This window comes from Arachis stenosperma, chromosome 3 (genome assembly GCF_014773155.1).
Source record: "Arachis stenosperma cultivar V10309 chromosome 3, arast.V10309.gnm1.PFL2, whole genome shotgun sequence".
NCBI lineage: Eukaryota > Viridiplantae > Streptophyta > Magnoliopsida > Fabales > Fabaceae > Arachis > Arachis stenosperma.
The window spans coordinates 158,866,702-158,884,760 of NC_080379.1; the positions used below are offsets into that span (position 1 = coordinate 158,866,702).

General features: G+C 33.2%; 1 protein-coding gene across 1 annotated transcript; it reads left to right on the top strand.

Annotated features, from left to right (window-relative positions):
* The first annotated feature begins 2,427 nt into the window (after positions 1 to 2,427).
* Positions 2,428 to 3,115, top strand: LOC130967070 (uncharacterized protein At4g22758-like). Its single transcript, XM_057891892.1, has 2 exons — positions 2,428 to 2,695; positions 2,934 to 3,115. The coding sequence occupies exons 1-2, from the start codon at positions 2,428 to 2,430 to the stop codon at positions 3,113 to 3,115; spliced, it is 450 nt and encodes a 149-aa protein (XP_057747875.1).
* The last annotated feature ends 14,944 nt before the right edge of the window (positions 3,116 to 18,059 follow it).

Sequence of the window (18,059 nt, forward strand, 5' to 3'; positions counted from 1 at the left end):
TTTTATCCGACCTCTTTTAAAATAATATGTAAGTTACTTTTTATGATGTGCCACATTTTAATTGGTCATTATTTTAACTATAATTAAATTATTTTGTAATTTATTATTTATGATGGATAATGATATAATTTTTTAAAATATCAAAATTTCATCTCCGTTAATTAAAGCACCTTTCCACTTCTCTATTTTTTCTTCATCACCTAACTTCTGTCTTTCTAAGCATCACCATCGTCGAACTACTCTTCCACCTTAATCCAATAGAATACATAAATTCAATTACAATTTTAATCTTTATTATCTTATCTTATCTTTTCTTTATCTTATCTTTAGTTGTTCTTATCTTATCTTTATTTGTTTTTATCTTTCTTAAGCTAATGCTATATATATATATATATATATATATATATATATATATATATATATAGTTTTACCTTCATAATTTATAATTCAATTAAATCAATCAACAATCAATAAAAGTTCGCATTTTTTTCTTTCCTTATTCTTTGACAATTTTATCATCACTCAATTTCTCTTTCTTTAGTGCATCATCCCTTAAAGCTATCGCTGAATTTTCGTTGTCCGTAACTTTGCCATCCTTTCCAATCTGTCCTCTTACTTGATCACTCTTTCTGCCGTGGATCACTCCTTACCAACATAATTAATGGTTAGTTTGGTTATTAAAAATTTTTTATTAAAAAATATATCATTATTAAATTACATGAAAGAACGTATATTCATATGTAAAATATAATAGAATAAAATAAATCTATTTAAAATATTTAAAAGTATAATTAAAATCAAGAATATACAAATATAATAATAAAATTTGTACTCAAGTAAACATATCTTTTATCATGCATAAATTATTCAAAAAAATAAATAAATTGTTAAAATTAATAACACAACTACACAAGTTTAAAATGATAAAATCCAACTTTCTTACAAAAATTTTTCATAGTATTTTTATTCTTTTAATTTTTAATTTATTAGTACTTTATTATTTAATTAATGATTAAATAAATTATTTTTATGAGAAATTATTTTTTGTATTATCTTAAAAAAGAGACCAATATAACCATTTAAAAAATAATATAAAAATAATGTTTTAAATAAAAAATAGTTAATATTAAAATTTTAAATACAAAATTAAATGGTATAAATATTTAAGATATAAATATGAAATACATGTCTAAAATAAACAAAACAGAAAAAAATAATTTTTTATTTTTCATGAGTACTCCTATTTTATCTGTTTTATTTATTTTAGGCATATATTCATATTTATCTCTTAAATATTTATACAATTTATTTTTGTATTTAAAAATTTTAATATTAAATATTTTTTATTTAAAATATCATTTTAACATTATTTTTTAAATTGTTATATTGGTCTCTTCTTTAAGATAATATAAAAAATAATTTTTTATAAAAATAATTTGTTTAATCATTAATTAAATAATAAAGTACTAATAAATTAAAAATTAAAAGAATAAAAATATTATAAAAATACGGTAAAAATGTTAGACTTCATCGTTTTAAATTTGTATTATTAATTTTAATAATATATTTATTTTTTAAATAATTTATGTATGATAAAAAAAATATGTTCACTTGTTTAGAGTATAAATTTTATTATTATATTTATATATTCATAATTTTAATTATATTTTTAAGTATTTTGAATAGATTTATTTTATTATATTATATTTTATATATGAATATATGTTCCATTATGTAATTAAATAAAGATATATTTTTTAATAAAAAAATTTAATAACCAAACTAACTATTAATTATGTTGGTAAGGAGTGATACAGAACAGAAAGAGAGATTGAGAAGACAGTAGATCGCAACAACGTCGGCGCTGCTTCTTGTCACCACCGCGACGTCGACGATGCTTAGAAGGACCGAACTTACATAATGAAAAAGAATGAAAGAGTGAAAATGTACTTCAATTAATATTTTAAGAAATTATACCATTACTTATCTCAAATAATAAATTAGGATGACAAATTAAAATATGAAGATAACTTGCATGTTATTTTAGAGAGAATTGAATAGAATTCACCTAATATAAATTGATTGATTATACTCATTATTAATGGAAAAAAAAATAGTACAACAGTAAAATAGGACGGAGAATAAATCTTTGCATATATAGTGAACGATCTAAAATCGTCTCCTAAAGTTAACATTTGAATTTGCATAGCATTCTTCCAAGGTCACTCTATACTCAAAACCTTGCGTTGAATGCTGGTTCTTAGATGCTCTTCTTCTTCATCTCGAAGGTTGCTGGAGTTTGGAACGGCAACCACTTCCTTTTGTTCCTACAAAACTGTTTGGTGCTACCGCTGCGTAGGCCTTGATCCTTGAACTAACCATTTATATCATACAATCCTTATTGTTAAAGAAGAATAAGGGTTTATGATGAAGAAGAGTGCTTTTGAGAAGATGGTGATGCAGAAGAACAAGAGCAAGGGAAGCCACGAGGATCAGAAGCAGCAGCAGTGTAAGAGGTTGTTGGTGAGTATCAACGTACTTGGGAGCGCAGGGCCAATAAGGTTTGTGGTGAATGAAAAAGACACTGTTTCTGCGATCATTGAAACTGCTCTCAAGTCCTATGCTCGTGAAGGCAGGCTTCCTCTTCTTGGTTTTGATCCCACCGACTTCCTCCTTTATAATGCATACTTTGATGGTATCACTCTTACTCAATAACACCTTTTTAGGTTTCCATGAATTTTTTTGTATCAAACTCTAAATTTTTAAGCCATTGAAATTCTCTATATCATATGAATAGAGATACATTTGGTGTTAGAGAGTAACAAGATGTGATTTTAGAAGAGTCCAATATTATAATAATGTAAACTTTGGTTCATGAGATTTTTGAAGCTGACGGTTATTTTTTTTGGTTTTTATGGAAACTGCTTTGACAGCTCTGAATCCATTGGAAGCCATAGGATCTTATGGGGTGAGGAACTTTGTGCTGTGCAAGAAGCAAGTGTGTTCATCAAAGGCAGAACCGAACACAGAGCTGATATCTCAGAAAAGCAACCGTGGTAGTGGTTGGAAGGCATGGTTCAACAAATCATTTGGATTGAAAGTTTTATCCCATTGAAGAGATATATCAATTTGAGCTATGAAGAATGGTGTGGTGTTAATCCATTTAGTTGTTGATGGCAATGTCAAAGATGACCGTAGGTTAATCCATGTTTGGATTTTAGGATTTTGTATGTTTTTGTGTCTTTTCTGTTTATTCCGCCAAGTTGTAATAAGTTTCTTTTTTCAAAAAAAAAGAAAAAGAGATATATCAATTTAGTGTAGAATTCTTCTACAATGCAGTGTTCTAGCCATGATTGTTCTTTGTTATTCAATAATAATGTGTTTGTTGCAGTTGTGTGCTAGTGCTACTACTAGTTTAAGTGCTTTGTTCAAGATAGCACACACTATGTTTTTCACACTCAAGATTATATTATGTGTTTTTTATTAAGCAAAAGATGCATCTTCTTTATATGTATATATGGACTTCTTTGTTTACATGCAACGCGTACTGATTTTAGACTTCAAAATTAACATGGGAATAAATATGCTATTTGTTTGGTATTGCAATTCATTCCTCTTTATGATTAAAGGTACTACTAATCTTATTCCATATATTGATAGATTCGATATATAATATGCTAAGTGAATGATTTTTTTATGTGATAATATGAAGGATAAGATAATTAAGAGCACTCTATGTTATCAAATATAATCCATTAAAAGAAAACAAACACAAAAGTCTTAGTAGTCAAAGTTGGAATATTGGAAAAAAGAAAAAAAATGTGGGAATACATATAGCCATAGAAGATTGGATATATTTAAAAGAAAGGTCGAGAATTAAAGAGATTTGCTTGTTTTTTTTTTTTCTTTATTTTTAATTTATGGATAACATGCTAATAATTGCGGAAGAATAAAAGATTTTGGTTTCACAATTTCTTTTAAAGAAAAATAGAAGCAGCAAACGGGGTTACACAGCAAAAATAGAAGCCATTTTAGTTTTTATCCCATCACGCTTCTTTTAGGGAGGTGGATCTATGTGAATACTGAATACTAATAGAAAAATTTTTAAAAGAAAAATAACACAAAAAATAAAAGTAATATAATATAATACAATGAAAGAGAAGAGGACAGTAATACTGGTGAGGCGACAATAAGAATAGGTATAGAGAAGGGTTAGCGAAAAAGGATAATATATGATACAGTAAAAAAGTATAATAAAAATTAAAGTTAAAGATAGTGCGTTTAAACTATTGAATATAGACTTGAGAAAAGTAAATAATACTTTTGCAAAAGAGTGGATATTCTTTACTCATTAGTATTGTACACGGAGATGGCAGATGATCAACTGTGTTTTTTTAATAGAAATTTTTATATTAGATTTCAATTAACGTTGTGGGAAAAGAAATAAATTTCAACGATATTTGAAATAACTAATTTATAAATAAGATTTGTAAATATGTTCATCTTAATTCTGTTATACATGATATTGTACTATTTTTTCTTAACTTATTAATTCAAATTTATTTAGTCTATCCATTTTAAATATAAAGATCGATCGATCGATAACTTATAAAATATTTTTATACAATAATTTATTATTTTTAATTAATTTTTAAATTATTGATCTTAAACTTATAATCATATGAATAAAAATGTAAAAAATAATTCTTCGAAAAGACAATAAATAAGTAACTGAATAACCGTACAATTGAATTAATGACATAAAATAACATTACTAACAACCGCGTCAATATGATTTTGGAGTTTCTACCAATAATGGAATTGTTACTTGAATTTTAACAAATTTTAGGGTGAGGATGCACAAGAACAAGTACTTTTTGCATCAAAGATGAAGAACATCATCTATAAAAAATGTTTCAAATATTTCAAATCTTAGTTATTAATTTTAATTATAAAATATATACATAATTAAAATTAATAGCTAAAATAATTGAAACTCCAGTTGAAATACTTAAACATTTCGTGTAATAGATATAATTTACAGCATTAATAATGTTTCAAGTAGTTTGAACAAAATGCTTGAATCAAGATTACTGCATAAAGAATTTTAGAAAGTGATTTGAATTTATTTTTTGTCATCAATTAGTTATCAATATTTTTATGCTAAAGTATGTTATTGAACTATTAAATTAAAAGGAATTAGATTAACAACTAAAAGTGATGATAAAAAATAATAAATTTTAAGGGTAATTTACGCAAAAAAAATAATTGAAAAGAAAATTTACGCAAATGCAACTTTACAAATTACCAGACGGAATTGCAACATTTCAATTTGTATGTAATCTGCTACATTCTACTGCAGATTCTATTAACACGTAAATCGCTACGCGGTTTACGTTTGGAAACACCAAGAGCATAAACCCCTACACGATTTTTTCACAATGTAGTTGCTTGAAAAATATCTATGTGTATGTTTGGCAAACGCGTTGGAGAAAAGAGAAGTGATTCAAGAAGTTTAATTTATATAGTATATGCTGTTCGTTTTATGAAATTTTTATTCTTTCTTATTTGAGTGAGTTTTTTTTTCTATTCTTTGATGTACTCTATTTTTGTTAATTTTATTTTTTATTCGACTTTTTAGAATTTGTAATTGTAATTATTATATAATAAAAAATAATATTATACAAAAATGATAAAAAAATAATAAAAAATATTAGACATAAAAAATAGTAAATGATAAAAAAAAAAGTTAATATGAACAAAGAAATAACAAAAATTGTAAAAAATAATAATATACATGAAAAATCATAAGTGAAATAATATAAAAATTATTTATCATAAAATAAAGGGATACTACACATCCATGTAACATGTAACCAAGCTGGTCAAGCACCAAAAAAACCCAATACCACTAAATGAAACGTAAAATACACGCGCCCAACACACACGAAATCGCTCTTGCTCAACGCTTCTTCTCCCCCACGCTTCTTCTTCTTCTTCTTCTTCTCGCGCTTGTTTACGCACGGAGCGTTTTCTTCTTCTTCGCCTTCCTCCTTCTCCTCCTTTTTCGCGTTCCTTCTTCTTCACGTGTTTTCTCCTTATTGTCATTCTTTTGTTGTTGTTGCTGCTGTATTTTTTTGTCTTTTCCTTCTTCTCTCTGGTGAAGAAGCAGTAGAAGGTGAGGAAGAAGAGTTTTGAATAGTGCATGGTGAACCGAACACAGTACTCATGGTGAATCGAACACAATAAAATTGTATAGTACTGAGTAAACGAAACATAATCCATTATATAAAATCAAATTCAAACAACTTTCTGCAAAATGAACCGAACATAGTACTCATGGTGAAATACCCAATGCTTCTTCTCCCCCACGTTTCTTCTTCTTCTCCTCTTCTTCTTCTTCTTCTCACGCTCGTTTACGCATAGAGCGTCTTCTTCTTGTTCGCCTTCTTCTTCGCGTTCCTCCTTCTCCTCCTTTTTCGCGTCCATTCTTCTTCACGTGTTTTCTCCTTATCGTCATTCTTTTGTTGTTGTTGCTGCTGTATTTTTTTGTCTTTCTCTCTGGTGAAGAAGTAGTAGAAGGTGAGGAAAAAGAAATTTGAATAGTGCAGAATGAATCGAACACAGTACTCATGGTGAACCGAACACAATATAATTGTATAGTACTGAATGAATGAAACATAATCTATTATATAAAATCAAATTCAAATAGCTTTCTGCAGAATGAACCGAACACAGTACTCATGGTGAACCGAACACAATACTCTTGGTGAAACAATTGTATAGTCATTACAAGAAAAAGACATATTTGTAACAAAAAATATTGTTACAAAACGTCGATATTTTGACACAAAAGTTTTTTGTAACAAAAAAAAGGGTCCATTGCAGTAAATCCCGTTACAAAAAGTTTTTGTAACGAAAAATGGAACTGTTACAATTCAATACCATATTTTGTAACAATTTTTTCTGATACAAAAAACCAGAAGCCGTTACAAAACTGGTAACAAATTTTGATCTTGAAGGTATTTTTCGTGACAGTTAATTTTTTTCCTATCAAAAAAATTTGTTACAAAATGTAACATGATTTGGTAACATTTTTTTCTTTAGTTACGAAAGCAAATAAGTTATTTTGTAACAACTTTATTTTTATTACAAATTACATGCATAATTTAGTAAATTAGTTTTTAAATTAACTAATATAATAACGCTTTTAATAAGCTAGTTTACATCTATTTAATATGCAAAAACATACATAAGTCAAACAAGATCCTTTTAGCTAAAATTATCTTGAAACAAAATAACATTAGCTAGTGAGTACATGGATTAGTTCAACAAAATATAAAAGTTCTAACATAAAAGTTCAACCAAAACATAAAAATTCTAACATAGATTAGTGTCTCTATGCATCAAAACATTCTTGAGCCCTCAAGGTTGCATATGGTCACCCTTTCAGCACTCCTGTAAATAAGAAAAACCGAAACCAAAAAGTTAGAAACAAGATATAACACTATCTATAATTTTTTCACTAAGTTTTATCCAAACTGTTTAGAAAAAATTCGGCAGAACCTCCCCTAAAAATTGGATATTTCCACCGTTCACGGTTCCAACAAACACAACCAATATACAACTTATGTCTCAGCCATACCCAACCAAATTTATCAAACCAAATAATAGGACATTTGTCATTTTTCAACCATGACACAAGTAAAATGTGATAAAGGGATCCATATACAAATTAAAGTATACTAATATAAAATGGAAATCATCTACGAAAATGTATTAAAACCATAAGCAACTTTAGGAGTACCTTTAGGGTCTAGTTTGTTTCATTGTCAAAGCGCGTTATGAGAGAGTTGACAACAGCTTGTTGAGCTTCCAATTGAGCTTTCATTTAGCTAATTCTTCCTCTTGCCGTGTTTGTTGCTCTTCAAGTTTTTCTTTGAGCACATCTATTTCCTTTGTTAGCTCCTCACGGTCTTGCATTGCCTCTTGAAGTTGTGCTTGAATCCTTAACTTAGACTTTGAAGCCTTTATGCCATAACTTGCACCACTTTTCTCACCTCTCACAATTAGAAAAGCTTCATTTGGAGTGAGAGAATTTTCCAAATCATAGGAGTCATCGAGCATAGTGCTAATATCATCCTACACAATCCAATTTGTAATTTGAAAATGGAGATAATATTTAACTTCCATGCAACAAAAAGAGGAAAAGGTTAGGAATGTTACATCAATTTGTTTAGCTTTTTCATTCACCTATTCTCCATTACTCTTTTGATGAGTAATTTGCCATAATTCTTGAATGTCAGGCTCGACACCGGTTCTAGGATGGCGCTGCAAATTTTTTGGAAGTGTAAAATATAGCATGTAGTTAAGTGCAAATATGGCATAGCAAAAAATAGAAGACCAAAATAAAACTTTAAGACTATTTACCCGGTCACGTCTAACAACTTGAAATGTCCTTCGACCAACAATATGTGGTACAACATGATGCTTTCTATTATCTTTGTTTCTTAAACTTTTTTCCTATAGAAGACCAAACTCACAAAAGACAAAAGGAGGTCAGCTATAATAATTTGCATTGTCCTAAAATAGCAAAACAACATAAAAAAACCTCAATGGTTGTCACAATGAAAATTTCAAACCTGAAAAGAAGGACTTCCAAAGTAGGACACCAAATTCTCCCATGTCTCCAGTAGAACATTGTTTGGTGGATTTTGAAGGCGCTCCTCATCAGTTTGATACAACTCATAGTGCTCACGCAATCTTGAGTGCCAACTTCGATAACATATGTTAGCCTTAGCTAAAATCATGTTGCGCATTACTTGCGTATCAGCTATATCAAACTTTTCCTACAAATGATTTGTCAAAGTTAGTTAGCAGAAATAACTTCTATAATAAACTGAATAACAGAAAATATAAATATCTATTACCAAAATAATGTCGCATATTTTTTGCTTGACATCATCTCCAACTTGGCTCCATTTCTCTACATCCAAAGGAGCATTTTGTCTTGTAATAATACCCACTTCAGATGCAAATAGATCAGCATGGATGCCATTAGGAGCTAAGTTCTCCAAAGAGATCGACAATTCCAATTTCCCATTTGTCTTTGTTTTGATAACCCTATTTGTTGCAATCCCACGCGAAGGTCCCCTTTTACCAATACGCCTATCAACAGGGGCAGTGGGTGGTACTGAAGTAGGGTCTGCCGAGGCTAGGACAGGTGCTGCTGGGGCTGGGGCAGGGGCTGCATGGGCTGCTAGGGCTGGGGCAGGGGCTGCAGGAGCTGCAGGGGATGCCGGGGCTGGGACAGGGGCTGCAGGGACTGCAGGGGCTACAGGGGCTGGGATAGGTGCTGCAGGGGCTGCCGGGACTGGGGCAGGGGCAGGGGCACGTGCTGCAGGGGCTGTGGCAGGTGCTCGTGGTGTATAATCAGATGCAGCAGCCCTTGTCAATCTCCGTGTAGCCATTATGTTACGCAATCTGCAATAAAGTTAACAGAGATAAAATTAGAAAAATAAAATAATAAAATAGCAACATCGTTTAATATACAATTACACAAAGGAAAGCACATGAATAAAAGTTGGTACTTGATTCAAAATATATTATAGTTTTCAAAAAAGTTAAACAAGTGGAATAAAGAGCGAAGAACTTAGCAAATGCAAATATGATGTGAATTCGTAAAGTTTAACTACTTTAAAGGCAATCACCATTCCTATACAAAAAGTGGATAAAGTATATTCACAATCCTATACAAAAAATGGATAATTTAGCAATTGCAAATATCTTGTATTCCCCAAAATAAAAATACTAAGAAGTCAATCACTATCATTTGAATCTTCTTCTTCTTCTTCCATACACTTAGGCACGTCCACACTTGATCCCTCTATGTCACCTCTACCCAATTCCATCAACAAATTGATATCACCCGAAGATGGTACTTGATTAAAGCTTCCCATTTCAGCTTGTTGGTATGTCTCTTCTTGCATGATATCTTGCTCAGGCACATCATATGTATTGCGAGGCTTTACTCGGACCACAGTACACCAATTAGACCTTTTAATTGCCTTTATATAGTATACTTGCTCAGCTTGACATGCTAAAATGAAAGGCTCATCCTTATATCTAACATATGTGACATCCACATTTATGAATCCATACTCATCTTTACAATATCCCCTACTTTGATTTCGTCCTATTGGAGGAACATCAAACCACTCACACTTAAATAAGATCACTTTATGTTTTCCGACATAATCTAACTCAATAATATCAGTCAACACGCCATAATAATCCACACCCCCAGTCAATTCATCTCCCTTCACAACTACTCCACTATTTTGAGTCTTCAAAGATGCTTCATGGGTTTTGCTACGAAATGTAAAACCGTTGACAGCACATGTGTTGTAGAAATGTGCACGTCAATCAGGACCTCTTGCTAGAGAAAGCAGTTGATTATTCACCCGTGCACTCCCTACTTTGTGTAGATCTGAAATCTACATTAACGAATTGCAATTAAAACTAAATACTACCAAGATACTCTTCAATTATACAACTATCAAAGTTTACTCATTTACCTTCCTTTCAAACCATTTCACAAATTGATCCTTGTGCCTTTTCTGCAGATTTCTTGGATTTTCTCTTGTTAAAACTGCCATATGTTCATCAACCCATGGTTGAACTTCTTCACAATTCTTCAGCACATAGAATTGAGCTTCTCTATGCTCTAAGATGCTAAGTTTCTTGTATGCCCCTTTACAACTAAACTGGCCAAGTTCTTTGAACACAGCTATGCCTCGCATAGGTTCATTCTCGCCAGGGTCAGAAATCTTAGAATTTTCATCCAAATATCTCCCCACAAGGGTCATTGCTTCTTTAGAGATATAACCCTCAGATATTGACCCCTCAGGACGTGCTTTGTTTCCCACATAACTCTTTAGTGTGCGCAAATATCTAAAATTAAATTTTTAAGGGATGTTAGAAACCTACATATAGAATACTATAAGGCAGATTCTAAGTTATTGTCAATTCTAAAGGGCTAACCTCTCAACAGAGTACTGATGCGTGAGCATCTTTCCTATCTTTTTCTAGTAAATTTGTACTTAAATTGGTGAGTTTAATTAAGAATTAATTGTATTTTAGCCACTATGGATGCTATTTTAAGTTTTGGGCAATTTTATTTATTTTAGGTAGCATTCGGCTGGATTTGATGGAGTTTCTGCAGCTCAAGAATCAAAGGAGATCGCAGCAAGGAGCGACGCGCACGCGTGCCTGACGCGTGCGCATGATCTGGAAGTATCCATGGCGACGCGTACGCGTGACTGACGCGTACGCGTGATTTGAAGATTTGCTCAGCGACGCGTTCGCGTGATCGACGCATCTGCGTGACTTGCGAAGAAGACCAGCGACGCGTACGCGTGACTGACGCGTACGCGTGACATGCGCCACGTACAGAAACACAGAAAACGCTGAGGGGTGATTTCTGGGCCCCATTTTTAGCACCCAAGTTAGGCGCGGATCTAATGAAGCCAAGTGGTCCCCACGTTACAAGACGCGGAGTAGTTAGTTAATTCTGATTTAAATTCAAATTTGATTTTAAATCTTATCTTTTAGGAAAAGATATTATCTTAATTTAAAATGTTAGATTTTAAATTAATCAGGATTAGTTATAAAAAGGAGAGACTTCTCTTCTATTAGGCACATTCCATTAGGGACATTACATTAGGGGGATTCCATTAGGGAATTCTATACAAATTTACATTCTCTTTTCCATGAGCAACTAATCCTCCATTGTTAAGGTTAGGAGCTCTGTCTATTTGTATGGATTGATTTTATTACTTTTTCTATTTTAATTTATGTTTTGGATTTATATTTAAGAATTGGTTTCGTTCTTTATCTTATGAATTTAGGTGGAACGGAAGTATGACCCTCTTTCTCTTTGAGTTCTTGTATAACTTGGAAAAGCTCTATAATTGAACAACAGCTTGAAAACAGATTCTCCTAAATTCTAATTATCTGGATTTAACAGGATACGTGACATATAATCCTTTTATTCTTTGGGTAATTAGAGTTTTTGTGGCATGCAAACTGAAATTTGATCATGTACCTTTTAATTGGAATTAATTGACCAAGGAATTGGCAATTAATGAATTTTAGAGGAGACTAGGAAGGTCTAAGGAATTAGGGTCTAGTCACATATAGTTTGCCATAAATTAAATCCTACATAATTAAAATAAGTTAGTAAGAAAAGTTAATCCGAAAAAATAGATAACTCTGAAGCCTTAACTGTTTATCCATATTTTATTCCCAATTTATTTAATTATCTATACTTTTGATATTTTGAATTCAAACTTAAATCTTTTAAACATCTCAAAACCACATGTCCAACTTAAGGACTTTAACTAAAAGTGCTTGGTGGGAGACAACCCACCGTGGTATGATCATTTTTTTTCATTCTTAGTTATTTTTCGTAGTAGTAATTTTCTTACTTATTTAGTTTTTATTGAGTTCTTACTATTTTTCTAATCATGCAGCTATTTTAGAATAGGAACCGGACAAAAAAAAAAGAGAGAGCACACGACGCGCAAGCGTCACTGACGCGAACGCGTCAATCATGTGTGCGTGAAAAACAAAATTTGACAGAGAGTTGCGCGGGAATGGCGTTGGAACCAAGCCTTTAGCAAACAACCCACGCGTACGCGTACCCCACGCGTGCGCGTCGTTTGTGATTTTCGCCATCCACGCGTGCACGTCACTGACGCGCACGCATGACCTGCAAAATCGACGTAAAAGAGTATTTGGGCAGAGAGTTGTGCTGGCTTGGGGCAAAAGGTGGGCTAAAAGAACAAATTTGTTCACGCGGACGCGTTCGCGTCAGTTGCACATATGGCCAACCACGCAAGCGCATGCACGACGCGAACGCGTCGTATGAAAAATTGGCTCCCAAGCCATGCGAACAGAAAGTCGCGCAGGCGCTGCTGGCTTCGCGCGAATTGCACAATATTCAGGGCACGCGGACGCGTGCATGACGCTAACGCGTCATGATGAAGAATGTGTGCTGTACACGAACGCGTCGCTTGCGCCGCCCAGTTTTTTTCTCTCTCTCCCAATCCTTATTCTCTCTTATTCTTTTATCCTCTTCTTTTTCTTTCTTCATACTAATTTATCTCTTTCTGTTTTCAGATTTTCTTTGCTTGAGGACAAGCAAACATTTAAGTTTGGTGTTAACGCTTCGCTTAAAGCTTTTCTGTTTATTACTATGGCACCAAAAGGGAGGCGAATCATCTTCACGGAGGAGCACAACCTGAAGAATAAAGCGACCGTTATGATAACTAAGGTGGTTGAGTTCCTTTCATATTTTTTATTCCTCCCCTCTTTTTCTATGTTATGTTCCGATTTTTCTGCTATTTTGCGTTGTTTGTTGTATGATCCTTTATTAGTGAGAATCCTAGGTCTAGTTTAGTTTCCCCTTAAGTGCTTTAATTCTGAAAGATGTCTCATGTATTGCCCACTGAGCTTGAAAAAAAAAATTTTTAAAAGTGATATAGTGCATGAGAAATTGAGTTAATTCTAAGAATACTCTTATTTACTTAAATGTGGTGGTATTAATTGTAATTCTGAATGCATGATATGAACAGTGCATATTTGAATTTGAATCAATGGATGTTGATGTATAAGGAACAGGAATTTAGAGAATTATTATGACTTCTCTGAAATAAACAAAAATTTAATTATTGAAGCAAAAGAAACAGCAAAATTTTTTTTATAATAATCAATAAATAAAAGCAAGGTCCAAGGCTCTAAGCATTAATGACTAGAAAGGTCAGACATGATTAAAAGCTCAAAGAGTTGTTTCCCTAGTCATATGCTTGTGGTGTGATTGTGTCAAGTAATCCTTGAGACAGAACACTTAGAGTCGAGACCAAGTGCGTGTAACAGAGTATGCCAAAGGCTTTGAGCACCACTGTCTGGGAGTAATTAAAAGAAAAATCAGAACTCAAAGAGAGTTCCCCGAAAAAAATTTAAATAAATAGATAAATTAAAGTAAATTTTGCTGTGTTCAAGGATTAAACTGAAATATAAAAGATCAGAGAATTCATAATATTATCCGGATTCTAGTTCCGAATGACATTAACATTCTTCTGATTCAAAGGAGAGTGAGATGCCAAAACTATTCAGGATTGTAGTTGTAAACCCCACTATAAGAAGAGACATGAGCTTAATCGAACTCTCATTCTCATGCAAATTCACATCTTAAGCTTATATTAGTTTTGGTTGCTTGAGGACAAGCAACAGTTTAAGTTTGGTGTTGTGATGCGTGAGCATCTTTCCTATCTTTTCCTAATGAATTTGCACTTAAATTGGTGAGTTTAATTAAGAATTAATTGTATTTTAGCCACTATGGATGCTATTTTAAGTTTTGGGCAATTTTATTTATTTTAGGTAGCGTTCGGCTGGATTTGATGGAGTTTCTGCAGCTCAAGAATCAAAGGAGATCGCAGCAAGGAGCGACGCGCACGCGTGCCTGACGCGTGCGCATGATCTAGAAGTATCCATGGCGACGCGGACGCGTGACTGAAGCGTACGCGTGATTTGAAGATTTTCTCACAGCGACGCGTTCGCGTGACCGACGCGTCCGCGTGACTTGCGAAGAAGACCAGCGACGCATACGCATGACTGACGCGTACGCGTGACATGCGCCATGTACAGAAACACAGAAAATGCTGAGGGGTGATTTCTGGGCCCCATTTTTAGCACCCAAGTTAGGCACGGATCCAGTGAAGCCAAGTGGTCCCCACGTTACAAAACGCGGAGTAGTTAGTTAATTCTGATTTAAATTCAAATTTGATTTTAAATCTTATCTTTTAGGAAAAGATATTATCTTAATTTAAAATGTTAGATTTTAAATTAATTAGGATTAGTTATAAAAAGGGGAGACTTCTCTTCTATTAGGCACATTCCATTAGGGACATTACATTAGGGGGATTCCATTAGGGAATTCTATACAAATTTACATTATCTTTTCCATGAGCAACTAATCCTCCATTGTTAAGGTTAGGAGCTCTGTCTATTTGTATGGATTGATTTTATTACTTTTTCTATTTTAATTTATGTTTTGGATTTATATTTAAGAATTGGTTTCGTTCTTTATCTTATGAATTTGGGTGGAACGGAAGTATGACCCTCTTTCTATTTGAGTTCTTGTATAACTTGGAAAAGCTCTATACTTGAACAACAGCTTGAAAACATATTCTCCTAAATTCTAATTATCTGGATTTAACGGGATACGTGACATATAATCCTTTTATTCTTTGGGTAATTAGAGTTTTTGTGGCATGCAAACTGGAATTTGATCATGTACCTTTTAATTGGAATTAATTGACCAAGGAATTGGCAATTAATGAATTTTAGAGGAGACTAGGAAGGTCTAAAGAATTAGAGTCTAGTCACATATAGTTTGCCATAAATTAAATCCTACATAATTAAAATAAGTTAGTAAGAAAAGTTAATCCGAAAAAATAGATAACTCTGAAGCCTTAACTGTTTATCCATATTTTATTCCCAATTTATTTAATTGTCTATACTTTTGATATTTTGAATTCAAACTTAAATCTTTTAAACATCTCAAAACCAATTTCTGCTTGCCTAACTAAGCTTATCACTCAATAACTGTTGCTTAATCCATCAATCCTCGTGGGATCGATCCTTACTCACGTAAGGTATTACTTGGTACGACCTGGTACACTTGCCGGTTAGTAAGTGTGGGTTATAAATTCCGCATCAAGTACATCCAGCGATATTGAACTGGTCCGGCTAACTTAGCTTCATGGGCAAGATGAACGGTTAGGTGAACCATCACATCAAAAAAAGCCGGAGGAAAAACCATCTCTAATTTACAAAGTGTTATTGCAATCTGGGTTTCAAGTTTGTCTAGGACGTCCACCTTCAACTCTTTGGAACAAAGCTCTCCAAAGAAAATACTTAGATGAATCAACGGTTCACAAACTTCTTTGGGTAAAAGCTCACGAATGGCAAGTGGTAGCAGCCGTTCTATTAGGACATGGCAATCATGGCTCTTCAAGCCATAAATTTTGCAATCTTCAACGTGCACACACCTTCCAATATTTGATGAATACGAATCAGGCAACTTGAGTTCTTTCAAGAACTAACAAAGAAGTTGCCTTTCATTCTCCTTCCTAGTCTTTGACAAAGTATATTTGGCAATCGGCATCACAAACTTGTTGCCCACTCTACGAGGATGAAGGTCTCTCTTGATACCCATAAGTTGAAGATCAAGTCGTGCATTAAGATTGTCCTTTGTCTTTCCATCTATATTTAACAGTGTACCTAGTATATTATCGAAGACGTTCTTCTCTATATGCATTACATCTAAATTATGACGTAACAATAATGTCTTCCAATAAGGCAACTCAAAAAAATGCTTTTCTTTTTCCAATTTTCAGCCACCTTGTCATGCTCAGACTTCTTTCTCTTTTTACTATTGTTCCCAAACTCCGTTGGTTCAAAAGTCTTGAATTCTTCTACGACATCATAACCAGAAAGTGGCTTAGGTGCTTCGCCAAGTTCCCTGGTATTGTCGAAAGAACTCTTATTTCTTCGCCATGGATGATCATGCGGCAAATAGCGGCGATGACCCATATAGCAATGCTTGTGTCCATGTTTCAGCCTCTTAGAACTAGTTTTCTTGTGGCAAAATGCACATGCTAGTGCACCTTTAGTGCTCCAACCGGATAACATGGCATAGGCTGGATAATCATTTATTGTCCATAAAACTACAGCAGACAACTTAAAGTTCCGTTTCTGAACCACATCAAATGTTTCAACACCCTCTTCCCACAATTCTTTCAACTCTTCAATTAACGGTTCTAAGTATACATCAATAGAATTGCCAGGGGATTTAGGGCCTGGAATAAGTAGAGATAACATCCAATTTGAATGTTTCAAAACCATCCAAGGAGGATAGTTATATAGAATGAGAACAACTGGCCAAGTACTATAGGAAATGTTCATATTGCCGAACGGATTGAATCCATCACTAGCAACTCCAAGCATGATATTTCTAGCATCACGTGCAAACCATTCGTGCTCCTCATCAAATGTCTTCCACGCCATTGAATCTGCTGGTGTTTTAGGACTCCATCGTCAAGTCGTTTCTCTTTGTGCCACCTTATTGCTAGTGCTGTTTCTTTACACATGAAGATCCTTTGAAGCCTAGGTTTTATCGGAAAGTATCTTAGTATCTTATGGGGTACCTTCTTCCGTAGGTTATCCTTTTCATTCCCCTTCCCCTTCACCCATCTAGATTGCTTACACTTTGGACATTCATTAAGACCAGCGTATGCTTGCCCCTGAAACAAAATGCAATCATTCACACAAGCATTTATCTTCTCGTAATCTAATCCCAAATCTCGAATCACTTTTCGAGCATCATAAAATGAAGTTGGACAAGAATTTTCCTTTGGAAATATGCTTTTTAGAAAGAGCAACAAAGCATCAACTGAATTGTTGCTCCATCCATAGCGACATTTCATTTGAAACAACTTGACAATGAAAGATAACCTTGATATCCCACTGTCCGGATATAGGCTTTGCTCATAATCCCTCATTAGCCTCTGGAACCTCTTTGCCCCCTGATGAGGTTCTTCTTCTATATTTTCATCTACGTTGGTAGCGAAATCTCTCAGCGTCTCCCCTAGTGTTTCTCCTCTAAAGATGTTATACAACATCTCATAAGTAGCAGTATCATTCTCCCTTTCACAATAAATTTTATTTAGATCAGACACATCTATAGTGGATGGATCTTGAAGTATCTCACCATGATGCACCCATGTTTTATAAGAGGTCACTATCCCCCATTGGCGCACATGATGATGAACTTCATTTCTAAATTTGAACATAAAATTGTTGCATTTGGGACAAGGACAACGTATTTGATTTTTCACACTGGGTTGAGAGAAGGCAATATCCAAAATAATTCATCGAGGCACTTCCTAAACTCAGGAGTACGCCTATCAAAATTAACCCAATATTTCTGGTAA

Coding starts and splice junctions, on each gene's coding strand:
- LOC130967070 (XM_057891892.1), top strand. CDS start 2,428: ATGAAGAAGAGTGCTTTTGAGAAGATGGTGATGCAGAAGAACAAGAGC. Junction 2,696..2,933: donor TTATAATGCATACTTTGATG/GTATCACTCTTA, acceptor CTGCTTTGACAG/CTCTGAATCCATTGGAAGCC.